The sequence below is a fragment of the Pteropus vampyrus genome, unplaced genomic scaffold (assembly GCF_000151845.1).
Source record: "Pteropus vampyrus isolate Shadow unplaced genomic scaffold, Pvam_2.0 Scaffold19, whole genome shotgun sequence".
Taxonomy (NCBI): domain Eukaryota; kingdom Metazoa; phylum Chordata; class Mammalia; order Chiroptera; family Pteropodidae; genus Pteropus; species Pteropus vampyrus.
In genome coordinates, this window is record NW_011888800.1 from 16,992,765 (window position 1) to 17,015,706 (window position 22,942).

The 22,942-nt window shown below is 34.4% G+C and overlaps 1 protein-coding gene across 1 annotated transcript in view; it reads left to right on the top strand.

Moving 5' to 3' along the window:
- The window catches only part of LOC105288825 (protein unc-13 homolog C), a gene marked incomplete at its 3' end in the record, with an annotated part of 460,652 nt that overhangs the window by 320,122 nt on the left and 117,588 nt on the right, over window positions 1-22,942 (top strand). Inside the window, exon 17 of the mRNA XM_023527723.1 lies at window positions 19,161-19,294. Within this exon, the coding sequence (XP_023383491.1) occupies window positions 19,161-19,294 (134 nt within the window). The remainder of the gene's footprint in view (window positions 1-19,160; window positions 19,295-22,942) is intronic.

Consider the following 22,942-nt stretch of genomic DNA (forward strand, 5'->3'; position numbering starts at 1 on the left):
CTGTATTATTTTTGTAATCAATTTAAATGTTCAAAATCTGATCATGTGAAAACGCAGTGGTAGTGGTGATAGATACTAGGAAATGCAGTCGTTACTGAGCCAGCAGAGCACCAAGGATATATATATTTTTTACTTGACCATTATCTCTCCATGTATTTCCAGTCCCCCGAATTTGCTAATCCATGCAATAAGAACCTGTGTATTTCCTATTGCATATAAGGCATTAGGTGGGTGCTAGATATGGCGCAGTAAGTAACTCAAAACCTTGCTGTCACCAGTGGGGTGATGTGAAATCTGGTGTCACCCCAGTGGTGTGGGGGAGGAGGAGGTGGATAATGAATGGTGGCATTGTCCTTTGGTTCTTCTCCGCTGACACAGTAAAGGATTACAGGTCAGCAAGATTTAGAAAAAGTAAGATTTATTGAAAGTACATTTTAGAAGGAGACCAGCCATGCTAAGGAAGGCAGCAGCCCTGTGGAATTTAGGAGATGAAGAGATAAGATAGTACACCCCAAAGGGAGGGGTGGGTTTCCAGCCAAGAACTCTGTAACAATGCAGAAATGGGAAGGTCTGTTTATATTTGGGCCATGATGGGAGGTCTTAGATGATCCATATGTGATGTCACCTTGACTGACAGTTGACTGCTATATAACTTTGCTTACTGCACATGTGCTTACCTAGAATTCAGTCTGTTATAATTAGATTCATGAACTTCCAGGCATAGTCATGAGATTATAATGAGGCTGAAGTTATGGGCAGTACTTTCTATGCATGTGTTTGTAGCTGGTTTAGGCCAGTGGCTTTTATGGCCTTTGTGCTCTAGGATTTGGGTAATGTATAATCCTAAAAGGGAAGTATTTCTGGGAGGTGCTTAAGGAAGGTCTTCAAGGGAAGTTTCTATGGTTACAGAGCTGGGCCTTGGCTCCTGTCACTCATGCCTAACTACCTAACATTGCTATCAAAGTTTATTTTCTACTGCAGGGTTCACAAAGTATAGTCAGAGACATGTAGCATCAACATTACCTGGGAACTTGCTAGAAATGCACATCTCAGCTCCCCAACCTCATTCCCCAGGAGCTACTGAGTCAAAAACTAAGGGTGATGTCTAGCAATTTATGTATTAACAAGCCCTGCAGGTGATTCTAGTGCAAATCATGTTTGAAAATCACTGATCTGCATAATTCAAATAAATAAAGGGGCGATTACATACAGTGTGGCAAAAGCAGAGAGAGAGAGAAAAGATAGGGAGTTCTGTGAGCACGTAGAAGGCTCATGTAATACCTTGTGGGGAGTGAGGGAACGAAGAAGGCTTTCAGGAAGAAGTGACTCCTAGGAAGATATATAAGGGATAAGTAACCCGTTCCTATAAGCAGCCTGAGGTGACCTCTGAAAATGGTTCACTATTCACTTGACCCAGAAAAACCCACAAAATCATGCAAATCAAGAGATTCAAATCTTCGTATTCACTTTAAGAACATATATGAAACTGTCTAGGCCATCAAGGGTACGTGTATTTGAAAAGCCACCAAGTGTCTGAAGGATGTCACCTTACAGCAGCAATGTGTGCCATTCCGTCGTTACAATGATGAGGTTGGTGGGTGTGCCCAGGCCAAATAGTGGGGCTGGACATGGGGTCGGTGGCCCAAAAAGAATGCTGAGTTTTTGCTGCACATGCTTAAAAAATGCAGAGAATAATGCTGAACAGAAGGGTTTAGATGTAGGTTCTAGTCATTGAGCACATTCAGGTGAACAAAGGTCCCAAGATGTGGAGTAGAATTTATAGAGCTCCCGGGCAGATTAACCCAAATATGAGCTCTCCCTGCTACACTGAGATGATCCTCACTGAAAAGAGTAGATTGTTCCTAAACCAGAAGAGCAGGTTGCACAGAAGAAAAAGATATCCCATAAGAAACTGAATAAACAAAAACTTATGGCCTGGGAGTAAATTTAGCATCAAATAAAGGCTAATAAAAGTAAAAAAAAAAAAAAAAAAAAAATGTTAAGAGTTGGACATAGGAGCTATATTAGGAAAAAGAAGGATGTGGCAGGGTCACGGACAAAAGGCCAAAGAGTATTACAAATGGAAGGAGGGTTCCACATAACCTCAGAGATATATGAGGGTTTGATCCCTCTCAGAACTGAAGGCTGCTACAATTGTGACCAACCAACTACAGTACCAAGCTGATCATGAGGCTTAATCAAGGATGAGGGGTGTCACAAATTATTTGATATTAATAACAGTGAAAGTAGTAGGGACTACAAATAGTTTCCTTTTACTGGTGATAGATAGATAAGGCTGAAGAGGAAGCAGATGCTTTGTAAGCCAAGTTAAAGAGTTTGGGTTATTCTGAAGGAAATGTAAAGCCAGCATGATGGTAGGAGCATGGTGTGATCGCATTTGTGTTTTATAAAGATAGGTCTGGCTACAGAAGAGAATTAACTGGAGGGGTAAGACTAGAAGCAGGAAGAGCAGTGAAAAGGCTATTTGAGTAATCTGGCTGAGTTATATATTATGAGAACCTGACTTGTTCTTGCTAGAATAATTTATTTATAAAAATTCACCCTGAGTCTTCAGTGTATGTTGAGTAAGAATAATACATCCAGAAAGATTAAAACTTTATCTCTTAAATAATGGCTTTCAAGTTGGGAATTCTGGACAACTATAAGCATTTGTAGAAAGTAAGAGGAAATCAGAAGCTATTTTTAGTATATTAGAAAGTACAACAAAAATCATACATTTGTGCAAAAGCAAATTAAAAATTTGTTTCTTTTATTTTGGCTGAAGTTGTGTCAACTTGGTATAGATACTCTGATCATAATGCTGATTAGAAACTCCAGCTTGACCTTTACATATCATTGGACAACAAAAACGTGAGAAAATGAGCTTTTTGCTTAACTATGGAAAAAAAGTAAAATAAGATTAATGAGAGAAAACTAAATAAATGTATCTTGATATTTAAAGATTACAAACCATGACATATTTTCTATTATATGGTGTTTCTGAACCCAAGTGAAGTAGGTGGCTACCCAAGCATTAGGCAGAAAACTGACCTGAAATTAAAAATTAAATTGCATGAAAACAGTTCAGTTTTTGAGATAAAAACCATATTTTATTTGTAAGTAATTGCACCCAGAGCTGCAATGAGAAGGGCCCCAATTCAATGTTTATTTCTCTTAAGAGTAGGGAGCTTACTAGGGCATAATGTCATTTTGTTCATATTTAAATTCCATTTCTCTCATTTTTTGAGTGGCAGGCACTTTTGTAATTTGATCGAGCTGATAACATTTTGCACTTTTAGTGAGGAAAAGTAAAAATTTAGTAAATTTTTTGTGTGGGAATGAGCTGATGAATCTAAATAAAGTCTATAAACTTTATGAAAAATAGAAGTACCGTATCTAAGGTTCACCTCAGTAATAGAAGTGTAATATGGCACTGATTGTCCTGTGTTCTTCATTAAGTGACTTAATGGACCTTACTCAATATAATTTGTGTCTAAAAAGTGCTAGTAACACACTTATCTAATGATTGATTCTTCTCGATCAATAGTTAGTTGTGTGAACTAGAAAACAATGAATGAGTCTAACTCTAGCATGCTGGAAGGATTTGTGGGTAGACATAAGAACAATCAAACTGGGTCATAACTGGCAGGCAGGCAACTGCATTTGCATACGTTGCTGATGACTCTAGCACTTTGTCAGGAACAGTAATTCACATTGAATTGCAAAGAATCTAGTCACTGAGACAGTGCAGTCCCACTGTATTTCTAATTTTAACAGCATTTCCTCTTTGCCCAACAGGAATTAAACCAGTCCCTGTCAGGACTGCAGAGCTGCAAAACCAGCTACAGCCTCGGGCTGTTTTAGTGGTTCTCTCAGTCCTTTCTCCACTCTGTTCTTGATTTCAACTGCATTGCTTAGATTCTTCCCTCTGCATTCTTTCCCTTCCAGCCAGTGACCTTCAGAGGCTAAGTTCTTCATATCCACTGGAAGTCTCACCTTTGTCTTCTTAGGACCTTAGGAGAGGGCGAGTCTCTGGTTACTACCCATAGGCCCTGCATTGAAGTAGCATTTCATTTTATTTGCCCAAATTTATTTCTTATTTTTGCAAGATATCCTTTGTATTACCTAGTAATTTGGGATAGCACAGAAGTCCATGTAGGTTCACCATTTTATGTATGTTAGCTGTGTGTCCTGGGACACTTTGACTTATTTATAAGAGTCTGAGTCTTTCTGGTCAGTTCTCATGTAACAGATTTCTAGGCTCCCTGCCTGCACTGTATCCTCCAACACTTGACCCTCAGCAGCCTCACCATCTTTGTAAGTATTGTACAAACGTTCTTTAGAACTTCTACAGTTACTCTCTGTCTCTCTGAAGGTTCAGCACTTAGACCACCATCTTATTCAGTTGTAATAATATTGCAGGCTTTTCTAAGGAAATAAAAATGATATTTGCTTCAATTCCGCATTTTGAAGATATTTAGAATTATGTTAACTTTTCTAATCTTTGAAGCGCTTTAGTTGTTCCATGGAAGAAAAGCCATTTGGGACATTGCCTACATATGTTATTTTCTATTTTTAAAAATGACTCTTTCTAAAATCAAGCATCTATCCCTCAGATACAGAAACCTTATTTTTATTTTAAAAGCATCTTTTTGTCATGATTATTCATAATTAATTACTGATATTTCATCTACACATAATTTTGTTGATGCATTTTCTACCTGCTGTACAGCAGATTTTATTCCATAACATGGCAAAATGTTATAAAGAAGCCGGCAGCTTAGGGTACTTATGTTTAGCCCTTACAGATTTCCCTTACGGATTTACAGATGTGGATTTTAATCCTGCTTTGTATTTTGCCTGAGACTTATTTTCCAGCCCAAAGTCAGATCCATGGGATTAAAAGCATTCTTGTCTGAAAATATTATATTTTACTAATGTGCAAACAGACACATCCATACTGGTACCTGTAGTTTTTTGTTGTTTTTGTTATCTTGGTTCTATAACGTTTGTGTGCTAATATTATAAATATGATCTGTTAATTGTTTTGAAAATGACTGTTTGACCCTGGATAGTGGCAGTAAGTGTATTGCAGTTTGCTGAAAGAAATCTCTGACATTGATGAAAAATCTCTCAGTGATATTTCTATTAAACAACATCCTAAAAGATGGTGTTTTATTGTGGCAATGTGCCTAAGTTCTCACAGATATTTTACAGAAAATCCATAGAAAATGTTTTTCTTCATGTTTCCAAAAAATGGCTAACCTGTCTGTAAAGCATTTTTGGACAGCCCTCAATTACATGTGTATACTATGCCATCATCTAAGGGCTACAAGGCACTAATGTCCCCATAAAACAGAGCAGTTAGATCCTGAATTATTGGCATCTAACATTGCTATCTTCTCATGGTAAAACTGGCTGTATGTCATTGAACCTCAGGAGCTAAAAGTGACCTTACAATTCAAGGAATTCAATTGTGCATAAGATTAACTTATAATGACATGAAAATTACTTATTTAAATCTATGTATATTAAAATTATCAAAAAATTTTTCTGAAAAGTTATAACAGAATGTACCAACAAAAGATAAGAAAGTATGCCAACTCCCACATACCTTATATTCCAAGCAAACCAAACACTTCCTCTTATATATGGCTCACATTTTCCTACTGTCTTGCCTTTTTTATATATAGCTTTCTTGCTACTATATTCACATTTCCCAACCTTATCTATCCCTATAGGCTCAATTTAACTACCACATTTTTATTAAAATTTCTTGATCTAACGACAAATTTTTCTACACTCTAAACTCCTATTTGGGAATTTGTTTCATTTCCTATTATTGTTGTTGTTGTTGTTGTTGTTGTTGTTGTTGTTGTTATTATTATTATTTGCAAGTCTTAGCTCACCTATTATACCACAGCCCCTTTCTAGAGGGAGGATTGAGTCTGATTCATATCTGAGTCTCTTTCTTCCCCCTCCCCCACCCACACACAGGGCCTTGTACATGGTATCTGTTTAACAAATACTGATAGAATCGGTGAATTCAAAATATTTAAAAATTTCTAGAGAGAAAATGCAAACGATTTAACAAATTATAGCTATTGTGGCTAGAGCAATTGAAGAACTAAATTTTAATTTTGTTTAAATTTTATTTAAATTTAACTAGCCATATCTGGCTAGTGATGACCACATTGGAAAACACAGTTCTGGCATTCAAAGCACATATTGAAATTCACACTGTGCTACAACACTACAACTGGGCAACAACCAGGTTTCACTAGGGTAAGACTTCCTGAATTGTGCAAGTGGAAGGTTATCCCTTAAATTTTACACACGGCACCTCGCTTGCCTTACCCTAGGGTAATCTCTGCATTTCAGTGACTGTTAACAAGAGTTTTTCAGCACTGACACTTTGCCTTATATTGTTGGACTCCGATAAGCCACAGATGGCACTAGGCACAGTTAATGACTATTCAAGAACAATGTCATATATAGGATGAATTGTTCACAAATCTAAGAAATGTTCTTTCTGCTATTCTATTGTAGGAATCAAGACATGTTTTCTTTTAGCCCATCCCTTTTCCTCGGTAGCTTTTTAAGTATCAGACCTTCTTTCAATAATTGAATTAATATCTTCTCTGTGAAGTGACTTTTAGTGCTCTGTATATTCACTTCTGACAAAATTGTATTTAAACAGTGGGTAAGCACTGACACCTAATCAGTTAGTATTTCTCTTTTCTAAGCTTCATTTCTTCTCTCTACCCCATAATACGGTGATGCTAACGTGTAATTCATGTTTATTTTCTTAAGAACTACTTAATGATTGCCTTCTGGGTGCCTAGTATTTGCACTAAATGCGGATAATTTATTCATCAAGGGAGATTTGGCTTTTTGTTACACAGAATAGATCTAGGACAATAATTCAATAAGTAGTTGTCATAAGTGTATCATGACTTAAAACCTCTGTTTTAGTAACTGAAACAGAATAGGCACTTGTTAAATAGTAGTTTTTAGTATTACCCTTTCAATTATTTTTAAGGCTAAAGAGTCTATTTCATAAAATCCAGAGAATGAGTGAATCAGTACAGCATTATTGTTTTAAACGACTGTATAATTTGTTAATAATTTGGAATCACCTCCTCCATGAAGGAATGATTTGTTCAAATATACTTTATAAGGACCTCCCAGAGCTACAAATGAATAAAAAAGAATAATTTTTTTTCTGGTCACTACAATTAATAAAATTGAACATTTTTGTGTTTTTATATCCACAAGTAAATTACAGAAATAGATTTTGTGGATTAAAGAATTGTTAGCCAGAGAAAAGTTGAATTTTGAATGGTAGTGTCCACCAGCTGAATGGTAGGGTATTACAGTTTGGGGTTTTTTTTTTTTATTTTAATGTTGGTAGTTTTGAACTGAAATTATTTGAGGTAAGGTTAATTTGGAGACTTTTCTCTCTCAATAAAAACATTGCCTTTGTTGAAGCCCTTCACTTATTGCAATCCAACATAACAACCACATTTACAACCGAACTGGTAATTGACTATTTAGATCACTGTTCCCTATGCAATACTAAACTCATAAGTAATGATTCAGACATTAATAAGAAGCCATACTATTTTTAAAATGCATCACAAATTTTATGTTTACCCAATGAATTGATAAATCCAGGGGGAAATTTCAGATGGGTGCTATCATTTGTAAAATTAAAGATAGGATATGAAGAAAGCATAGCCTCCTTTTGGTTATTTGCAAATGAAAGATCCTTAGATTCCCCTTTTTCATTTTTTATGACAATTTTACTGATTTATTATTTCACTAATGGGTGGATAAACAATGAAGGAAGGTGGCACTCATATTTGTCAATTCACATGCCTAACAGAGAAGATAAAGGAGATGAGGACCTGTCTATGCTTTTCTAGTTATCCACTTACCATTTTCTACTATTTTTATGAAAAATGGTTGTATTGGAATCTCTGGTTTTCAGAGATTGTCAGTTAGTGTTGGCTACATTCTCTCCTCCTGTTTTAAGAAATAATAGGCAACATTTGTTTCTTATGAACTCATTGGTTGTACCTAATATCAGTGGTTTCTTTGTGCCATTTTCACTGATGTATTATGACACTGCTGTAGAGCTAACACTTGACATTTCTATAACAGTCAGTATTTGTTCAGTGTCACATTAACTACTTACATCTCTTTCCACACACAGATTAAAACAAAAACAACAAAAAACTAATTTGGTGCTTGCCGCATCTATTCAATAAGAGATGGAAACAAACCGATCTGATCTGTTTACTGACCACATTTAGCATGTCTGTTAAACATTGAGAAATAGTCAATTTTATAAAAGCAAGGCTCTAGTGACTATCTATCTTTGCTAAGTGGGACATAAAATTTTGGAACCTTGAATTACCCTCAAGCAATTTAGTTCACTACATAAACTCAATTTCTTATAATGAAATATAGACATTTAGGCATACAGATAAAGTTTGCTTACTTATCATTAATCCTAGAGAAAATAGGATTTGAAAGCATGAAGTCTCTTTTCAACTCTTAAACTCTCTATGAGCAATCTGACAATTATATGGCATCATGACATCTGCAGGTAACTTAGTGCTAACTTTCAAATCATCCCTGTCTGCATCTTGACTTTCAGTCTACTTTTGACAAAACAGGAATTTGGTGTTTTCTAGTTGATCATTCTGATTTCTAACCTGGTATCTTATCACATTTTTATTTATAAATTACAGGCCAGCATTCCAATGAATATTTACCGTTTTCTGTCTTTTGGCCTATATTAAGAATCTCTCACCTTAGTATCTGGATAAAGAATAAGCACTTAAATTTCTCATAGAAATAAGAAATCTAAAATTCAAAAGAACCCACTGACACAAGCTTAAAAATTAAAACATCAATCTTCATTAAAATGTAAAATTTCACTAATTGCTAATTTCCCTATTTGTAATGATTATTAAGCATTTGAAGGAAATGCATAGCATAGAAGCTCATAGGTCCAATTAAACACATGTACTACTCATCTCCTATTCTTGCCATCAGTATGGCACCTTGTTAATTTCCAAAGTTGAATAAACATTCCCAACTCATTTCAAAACTTTTTTGACTGGTCTGAGGGTTATCAATAATTCTTAGTCCACTAGTCTATTGTGGATAAGACATATAAAGTTTAGTGTGATATAATTAAGTAATAGACCTTACGATTACATTTGATATCTTTAATCTTCATGTGTAATTTTGGGATTCTCAGGATTTTTCTGTGTCTTTACTCTAGCTTTGTTTACAATAAAAGATTCCTTAAAATGGTTACATGTCATATCAGTGGGTTTTATCTTATTTATACCTATTCTTTACTAATAATATGAAAAGAATCAATCTCTTTTTTTCCTAAGAGCCCACATTTTTAAAAATTATTTATATTTTTTAAAAATCTTCCTAAGTAAAAAATAGTTAATATTGTTTTAAAAAATAATAAGATAAATTCTTAAGCACTTGTAACCCAGATCTAGCGATTACCCTAATAAGATCTAGTTCCCCAGAAGCAACCACTTTCATGAAGCTTATGTTAATGATCCCTTTGCTCTTTATTTAGTTTTACCAGATATAAATATTTTTCAAAATTAATATCTAATTTTAGTTGTTTTTACATTGATATAAATGGAATCATACTGAATATTTTCTTTAGTGTCATGATTTTTTTCTTTAGCACATGTGTTCGAGAATTATAAGTACTGCTGTGTGTAACAGTTTGATTTACCATGGGTTACCTAAAAAGAGATTATAAAGTGAATTGCATAAATAATTTTCACCTAAGGGTGCTCTAAAGCAATGCTGTCCAATAGAACTATATGGAATGATGAAAACATTCTATATTGACAGTGCCTAATATAGTAGTCATAGCCACTATCTACATATGAATGTTGAGTACTTGAATTTATTTAACTTAAATATAAATTATTTATATTTAAATAATATAAGTGTAGCTAGCGGGCTTCTACAAGCTTGGGATTTTTAATATCATTTCCCTCCTAAATAAAGTATTAAAATAACTTTGCAGTAGTTAGCAGAATTCCAAGATAACCCAATCAGTCATGCTCTGGTTATAATGTTTTTCCCTAAGGTAAGGGCAAAACCTTTGATTTGCTTCTAGCCAATAGAATATGGCAAATACCATAAATCTAAAACAAAACCTAACCCCCCTAATAGATTGCTATATGTTAAAGGCTAAGGGGTTTTACAGATGTAATTAAGATCTCTAACCAGTTTGACTTTGAAATTAATGAAAAAAGAGATTATACTGGGTAGATCTGACCTAATCAAGTGAGCCCTTGAAAAGGAAGCTTGGGCTTTTTCTGAGGTCAAGGAGATTTTCCTGCTGGCTTTGAAAATCAAGCTTCCATGAGTTCTACAGATACAAGGAAATTAATTCTGCCAACGACCACATGAGCTTGCATGAGAACCCTGAGCCTCAGATGAAAAATTCTAGCTCTGGCTAACACCTAATTGCAGTCTGTGGGACACTGAACAGATTATCCTGGATTCCTGACCCACGGAAACTGAGACAATGAATATGCATTGTTTAAAACTGCTAAAATTGTAGAAATTTCTTACAAAGCAAGAGAAAACAAATACACATGCTTAGAAGCAGAATTTCTCTTTTTTAAAATCACAGTATTTTATTTTCTCCATGTAACTCAGTCATTTCCTTGGGTCTTTTCTATTTGGAACAAGAGACTTTATTATTTCTATCTTTAAGAGAATTCTTAATCCACTGAAAACAGAGTGTACTTCAGATTGCTGCCACGTAGTATCCAGTAGTAACTGCTTCCTTTCAAATAAATCATATCTTCTTTCCATGAATGAATATATCTGTAGGAACTTAAGTATTGAAGAGAAATTATTTATGTCAGTTTCAAGGATAAAATATCTAAATCACTTTCCTGAAACATGTTAAAATGACTAAGCTTAAGAAGAGAAAATGTGTAAGGGTTATTCACAGTGTTTCAAGATTCCTTTGAGGACAGAAAAAGTTTTGAGAAGATAACAAACAAACAAAAAAAGTAGATGACACCTGAAACAGAGATAGAAAAAGCCTATGGAGAGTTTAAATTTTATAAAGAGCAACCTGTATGTATTATTACGGATCAAACCAACTTCTAAAACAAATAAATTTAATTCAAATATTAGGGATAAGTTTTATTCTCATTCATACAAAGTCTGTAAAAATGGATGTTTTTTCCATTTGTGGCTCTTTCCGTCATAGTTCAGGTTCTCTGAAAGTAGAGCCTAAAAGAGGAAGTCTTTTGTTATGATGGAATGCAAAATCTAGCAAACCCGTGACTGATACTGGAATCTGAGAGAAACTATATCATCATTCTTCCTTAAAAAAAAAAAAAAATGCCTATTTTTACCTGGCTAAATTATGTTAAGTTCTTTCTATGAAGTAGGACTGCAGAAGAGCAGAGCTGTGTGTTTAAGTCCAGACTCCTAGATCATACCTCCAGTTATCCCTATTTAGTAGGTCTGCAACAGGGGCTCTAAAATCAAATGCATTTCTAATAAGTGGCTCAGATGATTATTATGTAGATGATCAATGGACCAGACTTAGAAAAACACTGGTCACTGGCAGTTTTGAAAAAGTCTCAAATATCACCCCTCAGTATGTTTCTCATAGATTCTCTGTATAAGTTGCTATTCACATTGTTCCAAGGCACTGTTGTATGGATTTTTGAAAAGCCATTATATAATAAATCATGGCAATCGGAATATAGACTCTGCCTCAGCTGTTCCAGAAAGGCAAAGGTAGAACAACTTTATCTGCAATGAAATTTAACTCAGATTTATCCATGGCATAGCCAGCATACTAAAAGTTATTCATTTAGTGTATGATCAAGTTCAAGTTCATTAGAGAATCTAGGTACCAGCCTCATACATCCTAACTTCTCCAAATCTCTCCTGTTTATGGCCAAAGTTTAAGCAACTTACTATACGTCAATAAAATTCATTAGGTGAATAAGGCATTTTTGACGGTGGCATTAAAGATCAATAGTGGGGAACACCTTTGAAGTGGCTTAATCAAAGGTGATGAACTTGCAAATGGTCTAAGTAAGAGATGGACTGAACTTTGCCAAAGGTGGGGGAAAAAATGAGGAAATATTGGCACCACCTTAAAAAGGATGTCCCATTTATACAAGGTCTTAAGATATAAAAGGAGATTTGTTAAGTCATCAATTAAAAATACTAATGACTCTATTTAGCAATGGCTTTCAAACTCTTTAATTGGAGGGGTCATAAACTCTATTGATCAATAACTTAATTACCCTCTTTATGCCTTGCAAACAAAATCCAACTCTATTTTCTGCTATTTAACTTGAGTAATTTTTAACTTTAGGGGAAGGGAGGTAGAATGAAGTAGATTTTCTTGAGAACATAAAAATTTCAAGATCTGACTTTATGATCCTATATGAGCTTGGATGGACCACTTTAAATTATGTCAGCCTCATTTTTCTCATCTGTAGACTACATAAATTGAAATAAGTTGTCTGTAGCCTTTTCAGTACTGCGATGTGATTAAAGAGCAGAGGTACAGCAGTGTGGTGGGTCTATGAGCTCTTGGCAAAAGTTGAGAAGAAGGGAGATAAAAAAATGCATTTACTTATGCATTAATTTTAACTTCTGTATTTTTTCCTCTCTTGTCTTGCCTGTGGATAGTCTCCTTGGTATCACTCCAGATGGGAGACTGTGGAATTCAACCCAACTGCCTTTGTCTAAGCTGACAGAGAACAGGGGTTGTAGGTCAAATTGCTCATATAAAGTTCATGTGTCTTAACAATATTTCTTTTCTTTCATTTTCTTCCTCTTCTATGTGGAAACTTCTGTGAGATCCTTTCACATCCTGATCTCTTTACATCCTGTCTACACTTTCACACCTTGATCATTATTAGCAGTATAATATCATTTTGATGGTTTTCTATTTGGGCAAGCAGAGTAGGGAGTCTGTGAAGAGTTAAGAACTGCACTCTCTGGGTCTTGTGTTCATGTCTGATTGTCCATACTGCCCCAAATTGGGCGGAATTAAACCAACACTAATGGCGAGAAGCAGATGAAGGGACTATGGTGATATGAATGAACAGTAAGACTCAGAAACTTTAATAGGAACTTTTGAGACAACAGGATGCTGATGATAAAACAGTATCAATTAAGAAAGCTCTAAAACTGGAGGGAAAATATAAGGAAATTAATTTAGAACTAGACCCTGATTGTGCCTATAACTCTCAAACTGCAAATAAGTGCTAAGCAGTTGCGATAGTCTCAAGAACTTAGAAAGTATGTAGAGATTTCACATAAACGTCAATACTTTATTCTCTGAAAACTTTACCATTCAAGATATATAACTCAATAAAAATCAGCTCAGTATTATTAGTGGGAGGCAATGATTGTCTTGTGTCTATAAACTGTATAATCAGGTCTTAGAGTCGAAGATATAAAGAAAAAAAAAAACAAGGGTAGGAATTTTTAAGTGTGGTCTACATGTTTGTTTTCAATTAAGAGGGATGGGAATTAAGGTAACCCTCAGTTTCTTTATCTCTGAAATGAGGATTTTAACATTTGGCTTCGATATTTAGAAATGAATGAAGACTACCCAAATGAGAACAAACAGAGGCTATTTATTCAGATCTTGTATAACAAGGAAGGCAGCCAGCATCACTTTTATTTGGCAGAGACTCAAAACAGGCAGGGAAATGGGAAAGCTTTCTAGTGAAAATCAGGGAAGGCATCAGGTCTAATATGACTGGAGCTTGTTGGCATGGGACAACTGGGAGTCAGCTAATCAGAAGGGCATCTTGCATGATTGGTTTGGGGAGCATATTTGGCTTTCTCTGGTTGATCCTGAGTTGGAAGTGAGGGCAAAATATGAGGAAACTGGTGGTCACTGACCAAGTCCTGACCATTCTGGGCTGACTGTTGCAGAGGCTGTTGTTTGGTTTCCTGGACTGGTTAATGCAGAGATTGTGGGTCAGGTTTCTGTCATATGTGGTCTGACCATTGTTCGTTTGTATATTCAGTCTTCAAGGCTAACTGTTTTGTTGTGATGACTGAACATGAATGAGCTGAAAAGATGCCTGCATTGCTGCTTTTGGTGGTTGTGGAAGTATTATGAGACCATAAAAGGGAAGGCGGCAGTATCTGGAGAGAGAAGCAAGAAGGGTGGTTCCATTCATGTAGAGAATGTTTCAGCTGGTTGCCCTGGGCTAGGGGAAAGGTACCTGGAGAAATTCTGTCTGGTCCTGTATAGGTATAGAGCAATATAAATGTCCTTCCTTCTTCTAGTTGATAAACTGTCTACATCACTCTTCATAAGGATCTCAGATCTCCTGAGCATCTAAACTCTATGATCTGCTTCCAAAACTATTGCCAGAGTTTCCATTTTTCTAAGCTGTGCACTGCTAGGGCTAAGATTTCCTTATTTCAGAAATACGAGGAGATATACAGCTAACTCAGAGAATTTGCAAACGTATAAGAGCTAGTTAACAGTTTAATATTAATTTATCTTGTCAGGATTCTTTTTTTTTTTTTTGAAGCTTCTTTCTTTTTAAGTATTCAGGCTCACCTCTGTTTTATTTTCTTCTGTGTGTCTTTATATGCACAGTGTCCTGATTTTTCAAATTTCTAGCATCCATAAATCTTGTTGCCAAAATCTTTAATTGCCACTTACCTGCCTTGAACGAAAACAATCTCACTATATACACTGTAACAGTCTCCTATTTATACACACAAATTCTGTAAGTTATTTTCAGCAATACCACAGCTTCATTACTTTACCTGAGAAATTGTTTTCCTTGGCTCTTCTAGGCCTCAGCTCTAAGAGCCCTTCACCTAATCTCTATTCCTGCCTCCCACTCTCATGCTCTAAATGTCTACTGTGTTTGATCCATTTCACCATCTTCCCTTCCATTTTTCTTCTTTCTTCCTCTGGACCAAAAGTAAATATTTGTTCCAGCACTTCAACCATTCTCGTCAAACACACAAATCTCTTTCTCCTTTCCTACTTTTATTGCACTCCCATAGCAAATCCAGAACTGTTTCCTTGGCTTCTAACTCCAGTGCTGGATAAAATTCATGATGATCCAGAGCGGTGTCACTATATGTTCAGGGACCCAGTCTCAGCAGAGTTCCCAGGCTACCTGGCAGTGCCACTATGGGTTCAACTTAAGGCTCTGTCTCGTTCCTTGTGGGAGTTATTTCAAACCTTTACTATTTACTCTTCCTCTTCTCTCAGGATGGAAATTCCTACCATTCTAGGAAATTTTCTTTTTTAGATTCCCCGCACCCCCACCCCCAAAGTTTTGCCCCTGGCCATCAATTCTCTTTCCTCTCTTCCAGTAATCTTATTTACTCCCTAATCTCAGCTACCACTTCTATCCTGGAGTTCTATCTACATTAATAATCCAGGATGCTTTTAAAATTCCAGACCAATCTACCTAATTACCTTCTAGATAGTGCCACTTGGTTTCTCTCTTTTTTCTCACCAACTAGGCAATGAGTTCTATCAGTTTACTTATTAACTCTTTCTTAAGTTTAATTTCATTAAACTTACTGCAACTGCTAGGTCATTTAAAAAACAATTATAATTAAATACTCTCATGTTTAAAATCTTTTAATGGTCCTCATCAAGTTTTATTTAAAAGCAAATTTCTTAACATGACACACAAGGTATTTTGGGGTTTAACAGCATCTATCTTTATAACCCTTTGTTTCCCAAAGTATGTTCAGAGTCACATTTATTCTGTGGATAATTTTGTAAGATGGGGTGTGGAAAATAGGACAGTGGAGGTCAGGCCTCGCTCAAGACCTACTTGGAGGGTAGGACCTAGCTAGCAATCTGTGTTTAAGCAAGGCTTCCCAGCAATACTGATACACACTAAAGTTTCAGAAGCATCTTAGAGAATTGCAATGCACATTAACACATTACTCAAAGAAGTCTGAAAATAACCTATTTATTTTTCTTAAGCAAACATTTTCTTAATTGGTTTAAGCATGAATCATGTGTTTTGTGTTAAACTCACTAACATCCAGTGAAACTAATGTTAGAAAAACATACTTTATCAAGAGCTTGTAGCCTTATATTATTAGTAATTATCTAAGTAGGTTTCTGTCATGTGTATTTGCATTTAACATCACATCTTTACATTTCTCTACTAAATATCTCCCCACAAGCCTTGTCTGGCCAAACCTTTACAGGAGAGTTTTAAAATTGCATGTTCATTGAATAAATACGTGGAATGTTACAGAAATATTTTATAGGAATCTTAGAAGTGTTGCATAAGTCTTACTACCATGAAGATACCATCTATTTCAACAATTTTGTTTTTTTACACTTAATAGTTCTCTGTGTTGGTCTCTTCTTAATGAGAATATCTTTACATTTTCTTATTTGAAATTATGAAACTATAGTGTACATCTTATCAGCTTTTCTGTGCAAGCTTTTTTGTAGTGAAATATCCTTTGTAAACATGAAAATTGGCTGCTTTTTTCCAGCTGATCCTACATCCTGGCAACTTTCTACGTTAAAAAAAATCTCATTATACTGACAGACTTTCTTTCAAGTTTCTTTCCTCAATAGTCTGTTAACAAAGTAAATTTTAGTCACGATAATAATGATGAACATAATTAAAATTGATCTAAGTCAGTTATATAAACTTAGTATATTTTTTGTATTTGAGTTTATAATTATCTATTATACTTATACCCTATATAAATATATTATAAAATATATTTTTATTATGACAAATATGAGTTTCAGTAAATAGTAATGCACTTGTTAGCTTTTAAAATTTCAACTACCATTATTTTAATTTTTCTAACTCTAAGGTCATATGCCCTAGTAGACTTCCAGGATATTAGTAAAGTCTTACTTAGAAAAATTTAATTATTACTAAATTAGGTAAATATTCTAACACACATGATTATACCCTATTATTTTAAACATGCAGTCTATTAAAATGCACTAGTAAAATAGGGAAGACCTGATTTATGATATTGTTGTGATGATTCAGCATTCCATTTGGTTTCTTCTGATGCTACGTACGGAATTTGATGCAAAAAATGGTACCGTCTATAATCCTCTAATGTCATAAAATAATAATAAAAGTATAATTTGCAACAGCTAAGGGACTTTGGAATTAATGCATATTCAACTATGTACTTTAGTCTCTTCTCTTTTCCCTATCACTCTTTGCAGAATGATGATAAGTGACTGTGATGTTAAACACATCATCTATAATCATTTCCCTTCATTTAATCACACTATTCAAAATAAGTTAGACATACAGTTTGGCTGTGTTCACATCACGATGATTAATGATAATATTCTAATATATTCTGCTGTGGCCACTGGAATTCATTTTATTTACAACCTTCACAACTCACTTCTGGGTTCTCTGACTTCTAAATGCACCATAGAGAGGGAAATCAATTGAGCTTAATGTAATGAGTAAATAATTACATTATTGTGACAATAATAACGTCCTGTTCATAAAAGAAAGATAGATTTTAATAGAAAATATAACTTAAAAGTAGGCAAAGCTGGATATTTGTGAGCCTGTCTTGCTGCCTTTTTCTTCTTAAAGATCTCAATTGATGTGCTTTGAGGTACCTCAGGAATTGAAAAGGGAAGCCCACCAAGGACTTTCAAGTGGTTTTCAGGGACGAGACATACAAGATTCTCAAGAGCCTTTGAAGACTGCTTATAGTTCATTCTGGCAGTTTGAAGTAATTTGTGCCCGCCACTAATTTTTTGACTATTTTAATTTTGCTCTCCATTTTTTAATATCTGTTACATTTTGAGCATGGAGCTAAATCAACAGTGCTTGGAAGCACCCTAGAAAATTACATGTCCCAAAAGGTACATTATAGCCTGTGTGTGGAGATCTCTAATAGTAAGTGGATTCAATATAGAACGGTATTTTAACTTAAGGAGAATAATAATTGGATGATGACTTGTCCAAATCTAGATACATGTCTTAGACAGCATTAGAAGATATGCATATAACTACCCATTCAGCAGAGGGTGGCTGATTTTCAGATCGGACATGGTAGTTGGACATGGCAATTGATTGGGCTAATAAAATCTAATCTACCTTGTATATCAAAGAGTCAATGAATTTTCTGAGCCACAAATTGAAGTTTTCAAATATCCCAGACTTATAAGCTTATGAATAATTTAGCAAAAATAATCAGGGAAGCCATAATTTTCCCACTTATTTGTTTACTTGAGTGAAAATTACCTCTGCTTTTTTTTTTTGCCTAATTAAAAAGTAAATGTGAAAGGCGTGCTCTAAGAATACCCGCCAAACAAAATAACCAGAATAATTTATCAGCATGTTCAAAAGAATAATGTGTGTTGAATATGAAGTTTATACGTGAAACATTCAAGATTGTTATTATACTCTATTAATTTCAATGTAAAATTAGACCATCCTGGCAATACTCTCTGGAGGTAAGACTTGGAGAATTCATTCAGTGTAGTAAATTGAGAAGGATTCAAATATGATTTAAATACGCACACCTACACATGCAAAAGATAGACTTACAGATTTTTAGTTAGCTAGATACATTTGTAGGTGGAATGAGAGTGTTCAGGCCATTCATGTAACATGTATATATTGTAGAATTTAATAGTACTGACTTTGTAACCAGACAGCCTTGAGTTCTGCCCACTTGCTACCAATGTGTCTTCACACAAAATATTGAGACAGGATAAAATTTTCACAGACACACACACACACAGCCCTTTGTACACACATAATTCAACCTCTGTCTTTTGGAGAAGGCACATTAAAGGGATAATTTCTACAGTAATAATTCCTAAGATTATGAATTGCAATAGTCAGATGAAGAGAAACATTTGCTCCAGAACCAAAGTATTTAGAAATACCAGCCTGGCCTTTGTGACTTTATCCTATGAGATACCATTGAATGAAGAAAGGAAACCCAAATTTAAGACCTTTGGCTCACACGATCTAAGAGTTTTTTTTCATAATACTTTTCTTTGAACTACCTGTTTAACAGTGACTTCTAACTAAGGTCATACCATTTAACCTTTTCTTTTGCATGTTACGTGACCTGGTGAGCAGAATAAGAAACAGGACATTCCTCGGGAAGAGCAGGGACCAACCACCAAGAATTTGGATTTTTGGCCCCAGCTTATTACACTGATGGTTACAATTATTGATGAGGATAAAACAGCCTACACACCTGTCCTGAATCAGTAAGTACACTGTTTTATAAATGAATGGATTTTATTCAACCTAAGAAAACAAAATATTCAAATCATGGCTTACATTCTCATGACAATGACATATTTTTCTGCTTTTATCAGTAAATATCAATTCCATGATATTATGAATTTTTAGTTCAAACCTCAAAGAGTGTGATTCTTTGGATAAGGAAACAAATATTTCCCAAGATTTATTTTTATTTGATATAGAAAAGTTTTCTCTTTCCTCTGTCTCCTTTTATAACTATCCCATTGTCTGAAAAGAAAAAAATGCACCCTCTCAAATTAAAAAGAATGTTAGACAGCTGGTATTAAACATATTACATTTGTGACTTTCTAATAATAATAATAAAGATTTGTCCATAAACAAACTGCTTTCAAAATAGTTATGTATCCCAGATTTAACAAATTTAATGCAACATTTAATATAACAATTCCATTTTCTCAAATAACCTAAGCCTATGTATCCATGCATAGAATTTACAAATTATAAGCAGGTAGACAAGACAGACGAATTAAAATTTGTGGCCATTCCAGAAAAAAAGACTAAAAGAGTCCAAAATCATCAACTGTTTAAAATGTCACTTAGCTAAGAGACTTTGGGAAAATTATTTAATTTCTCTGGGTCTCAGTTTACTCATACGTAAAATGAAGACATATTACTAGATTATTTCCAAGATCCAATCCAACTTTCATGTTGCACATTTAGGATTTAATGCCCACTGTTGCAAGCTATACAAGCAAAATAACAGCTGACTCTGCCAACCACACACCTTCAGTCTGGTTAATGGAGAGGATATCCTGATATATTGGTTATACCAGAAATGCTGTGGGCAGCAGGGATAGCAGAAATTGACAAGCCATGAAGTAGAACATAAATTCAGACTTACTATGAATAACTAGTTTTATTATTTCTCATTCTCTTTGACCCTACTGGTTGAGATGGTGAGGGGCTTTGTGCTTATGTTGAAGCCAGTTGAAATTCCAATTACAGAAGAAATTAAGTATCCCAACTTTCATCCTCTCCTACTTTTTAACCACCCATTTTCACCTGCCCCAAATTCCTCCTCATTGGGGAGAAAATGGTCCTCTCTTTGTTATGCAACCATGATAACATCATTAGATTTGTCTTTTCACTTTCTTCTCTCTTTTCCCCTATATCCACCTTTTCTGCCTGGTGGCCAGAGTATCTTCTGATGACCATCTGTAGAAACTTTGCTTTTATTCTCTTCTGATGGCCCAGGACTTGATCTTCATTTTTAATGTATGACATATCCGCAGCTCATCCTGGGCAGCTTTGTGGAACACATATCTTTTCTCCTTCCCTCTTTGGAACTTTCTTAAAGACAGAGTAGGTTTCCTAAAGACAGAAAGATCAGTAACTTGTTTAAAGACTGTACCCTTGGACTCAGATAGGATGTTTGATAAATGACTATCAAATAAAAATAAAAATCTGAGAAATGCTAATTAAGTTATTTGAAAGGATTTTATTTTTTAATCAAAAATTCTTTACATTTGCCAAATATCAGAAATGAGATATGATTGGGAAAGAATACATTGTAAAATCATGGAATCAATTAAAGTTTCCTAGAATTTTCTTTAATCATATACTATGAAAGGCATATAAAGATTTTACTTGACTTTTTATAACTGTATTAAAGGAAGTGGAGAAAATACTTTAAGTTATGGCAAAAATAAGTTTTAAATTATGAGCAAAACTAAGTCTACTAACTATAAAAATAAACAATGACAAAGGAGATAAATGTCTTTGTTTTGCTTTTGATTTTTGGTTTTAATATCAAAATTTAGTCACTTGTTTTCTGTGAAATCTGGTCCTAAAAAACCCAAATGCCTCCCCTCTCTTGGGAATCTATGTTTTATTATTACATTTTCTCAGATTTTGAAGATGTTCTAAAGATTTTCGGTTACTAAGGATTATTTCATTTTGTTTCTTATTTAGTTTAAATCAGTATTTTAAGTGAATTCATCTGGAGTGCGAGATATAGTCTTAATGGCCAATGTTGCATTTGTAAGATTTTCATTCACACCCACTTCATTTGCTCAATGTGTCATCGCATTTAGGCTTCACTTATTATCTCATTGGTTGGTTAAGCTAGCACTGTGTTTCACAAAGTAAAAGATCCAGACCACTGGAATCAGGATCACAGGGGCTGATAGTTTCACAGGGTTTGCATATTCTGAGCACTATTCTAAACCTATGGAGTCAAAATCTGAAGTTGGCACAGAAGTCTGCTGTAAAGCATCCCTCATGTGTTCTATGTACATTAAAGTATGAAAGCACAGGCTAATTGGTGAAGGACATGTCAAGCTAGAACAAATTTTGGTTTTATTTTGAAGGCAATGACAGGTAAATGAATGATTTAAAAGTATAGGACTTTTTTTGTCTCTTTCAGTGTAATCCGGGGTTACTGATATAATTTATTGAATTAAGTATTATGACTTTGAAAAATCATTTTAAGCTTTTGCTTATTCAGATTTGATAACAATTTATAGTAACTGTAGAATGTAAACAATGAGGGGTGGTATTTGTTTTATTTTGTACTCTAGTATATAATCAGGCATATATAGCTGTTGAATGAACAAATTAAAGTCAATCTATAAGTGTAATTGGTATCTGTTCTCTCTGTTTTCACTCCATTGATTAATGATGTACTAGAGTATTTCTTTGAGCAATATTATTCACATTTTTAAAATTATTTAGGTTTCTAGCTGCTTATAGAAATTTCACTGTTACATTGAAACTGAAAACTATTAAGCAGAGTGTTTTTAGATCTTTAGGTGTGGGTCTCTCCTTTTTTAACAGATCTATTGATTTATAACTGAATACAATAAAACTGCAGTTGTTTAAAGCATACAATTAGATTAGTTTTGACATCTAAATCTATCCAGAGAATGCTCACTACAGTCCGCATAATGAAAATATCCATCATACCAAAAAGGTTCCATTTGCCTTGTGTAACCACAGGTCTGCTTTCCGATACTATAAATTTGTTTGGAAATATTATCTTTTTATGTAAAGAAATTACATATTACATATATAATATTTTTGTCTGACTTCTTTCACTCATTACAACTATTTTTTGATTCATCCAGATTGTGTTTATTAGTACTTCCTCTCCTTTTATTTCTGAGTAATATTGCACTATATAAATAGAACACAGTGTTTATCCATTTATCTGTTAGTGTTAGGTTTAGAGATAGTGTCAATATTTGGATTTTTTTCCAGATTAGGTCGCTATGAATATTTGTTTACAAATTTTTGCATAGACACATTCTTTTATTTCCCTTGAGTCAAGTGCTAGGTACATGTTTAATATTTCTGAAAACTGTCAAACTACTTTGTAAAGTGATTGTACATTGTCAACACCTGGTATAATTTGACTTTCATTTGTAGCCATTCAAATAGATGTATAGTGACAGCTCACTGTGGTTTTAATTTGTGCTTTTCTAAATATTTATGTTGATCATCTTTTCATGTGCTTTTCATGATTTTCATGTTGTAATCTTTATATCATTTTTGGTGAAGTTCTGTTCAAATCTTTTTGCCATATCCAAATTGCAATGTTTATCTTCTTTTTGAGTCATAATGATTCTTTATTTATCAGAATTAAAGGTCTG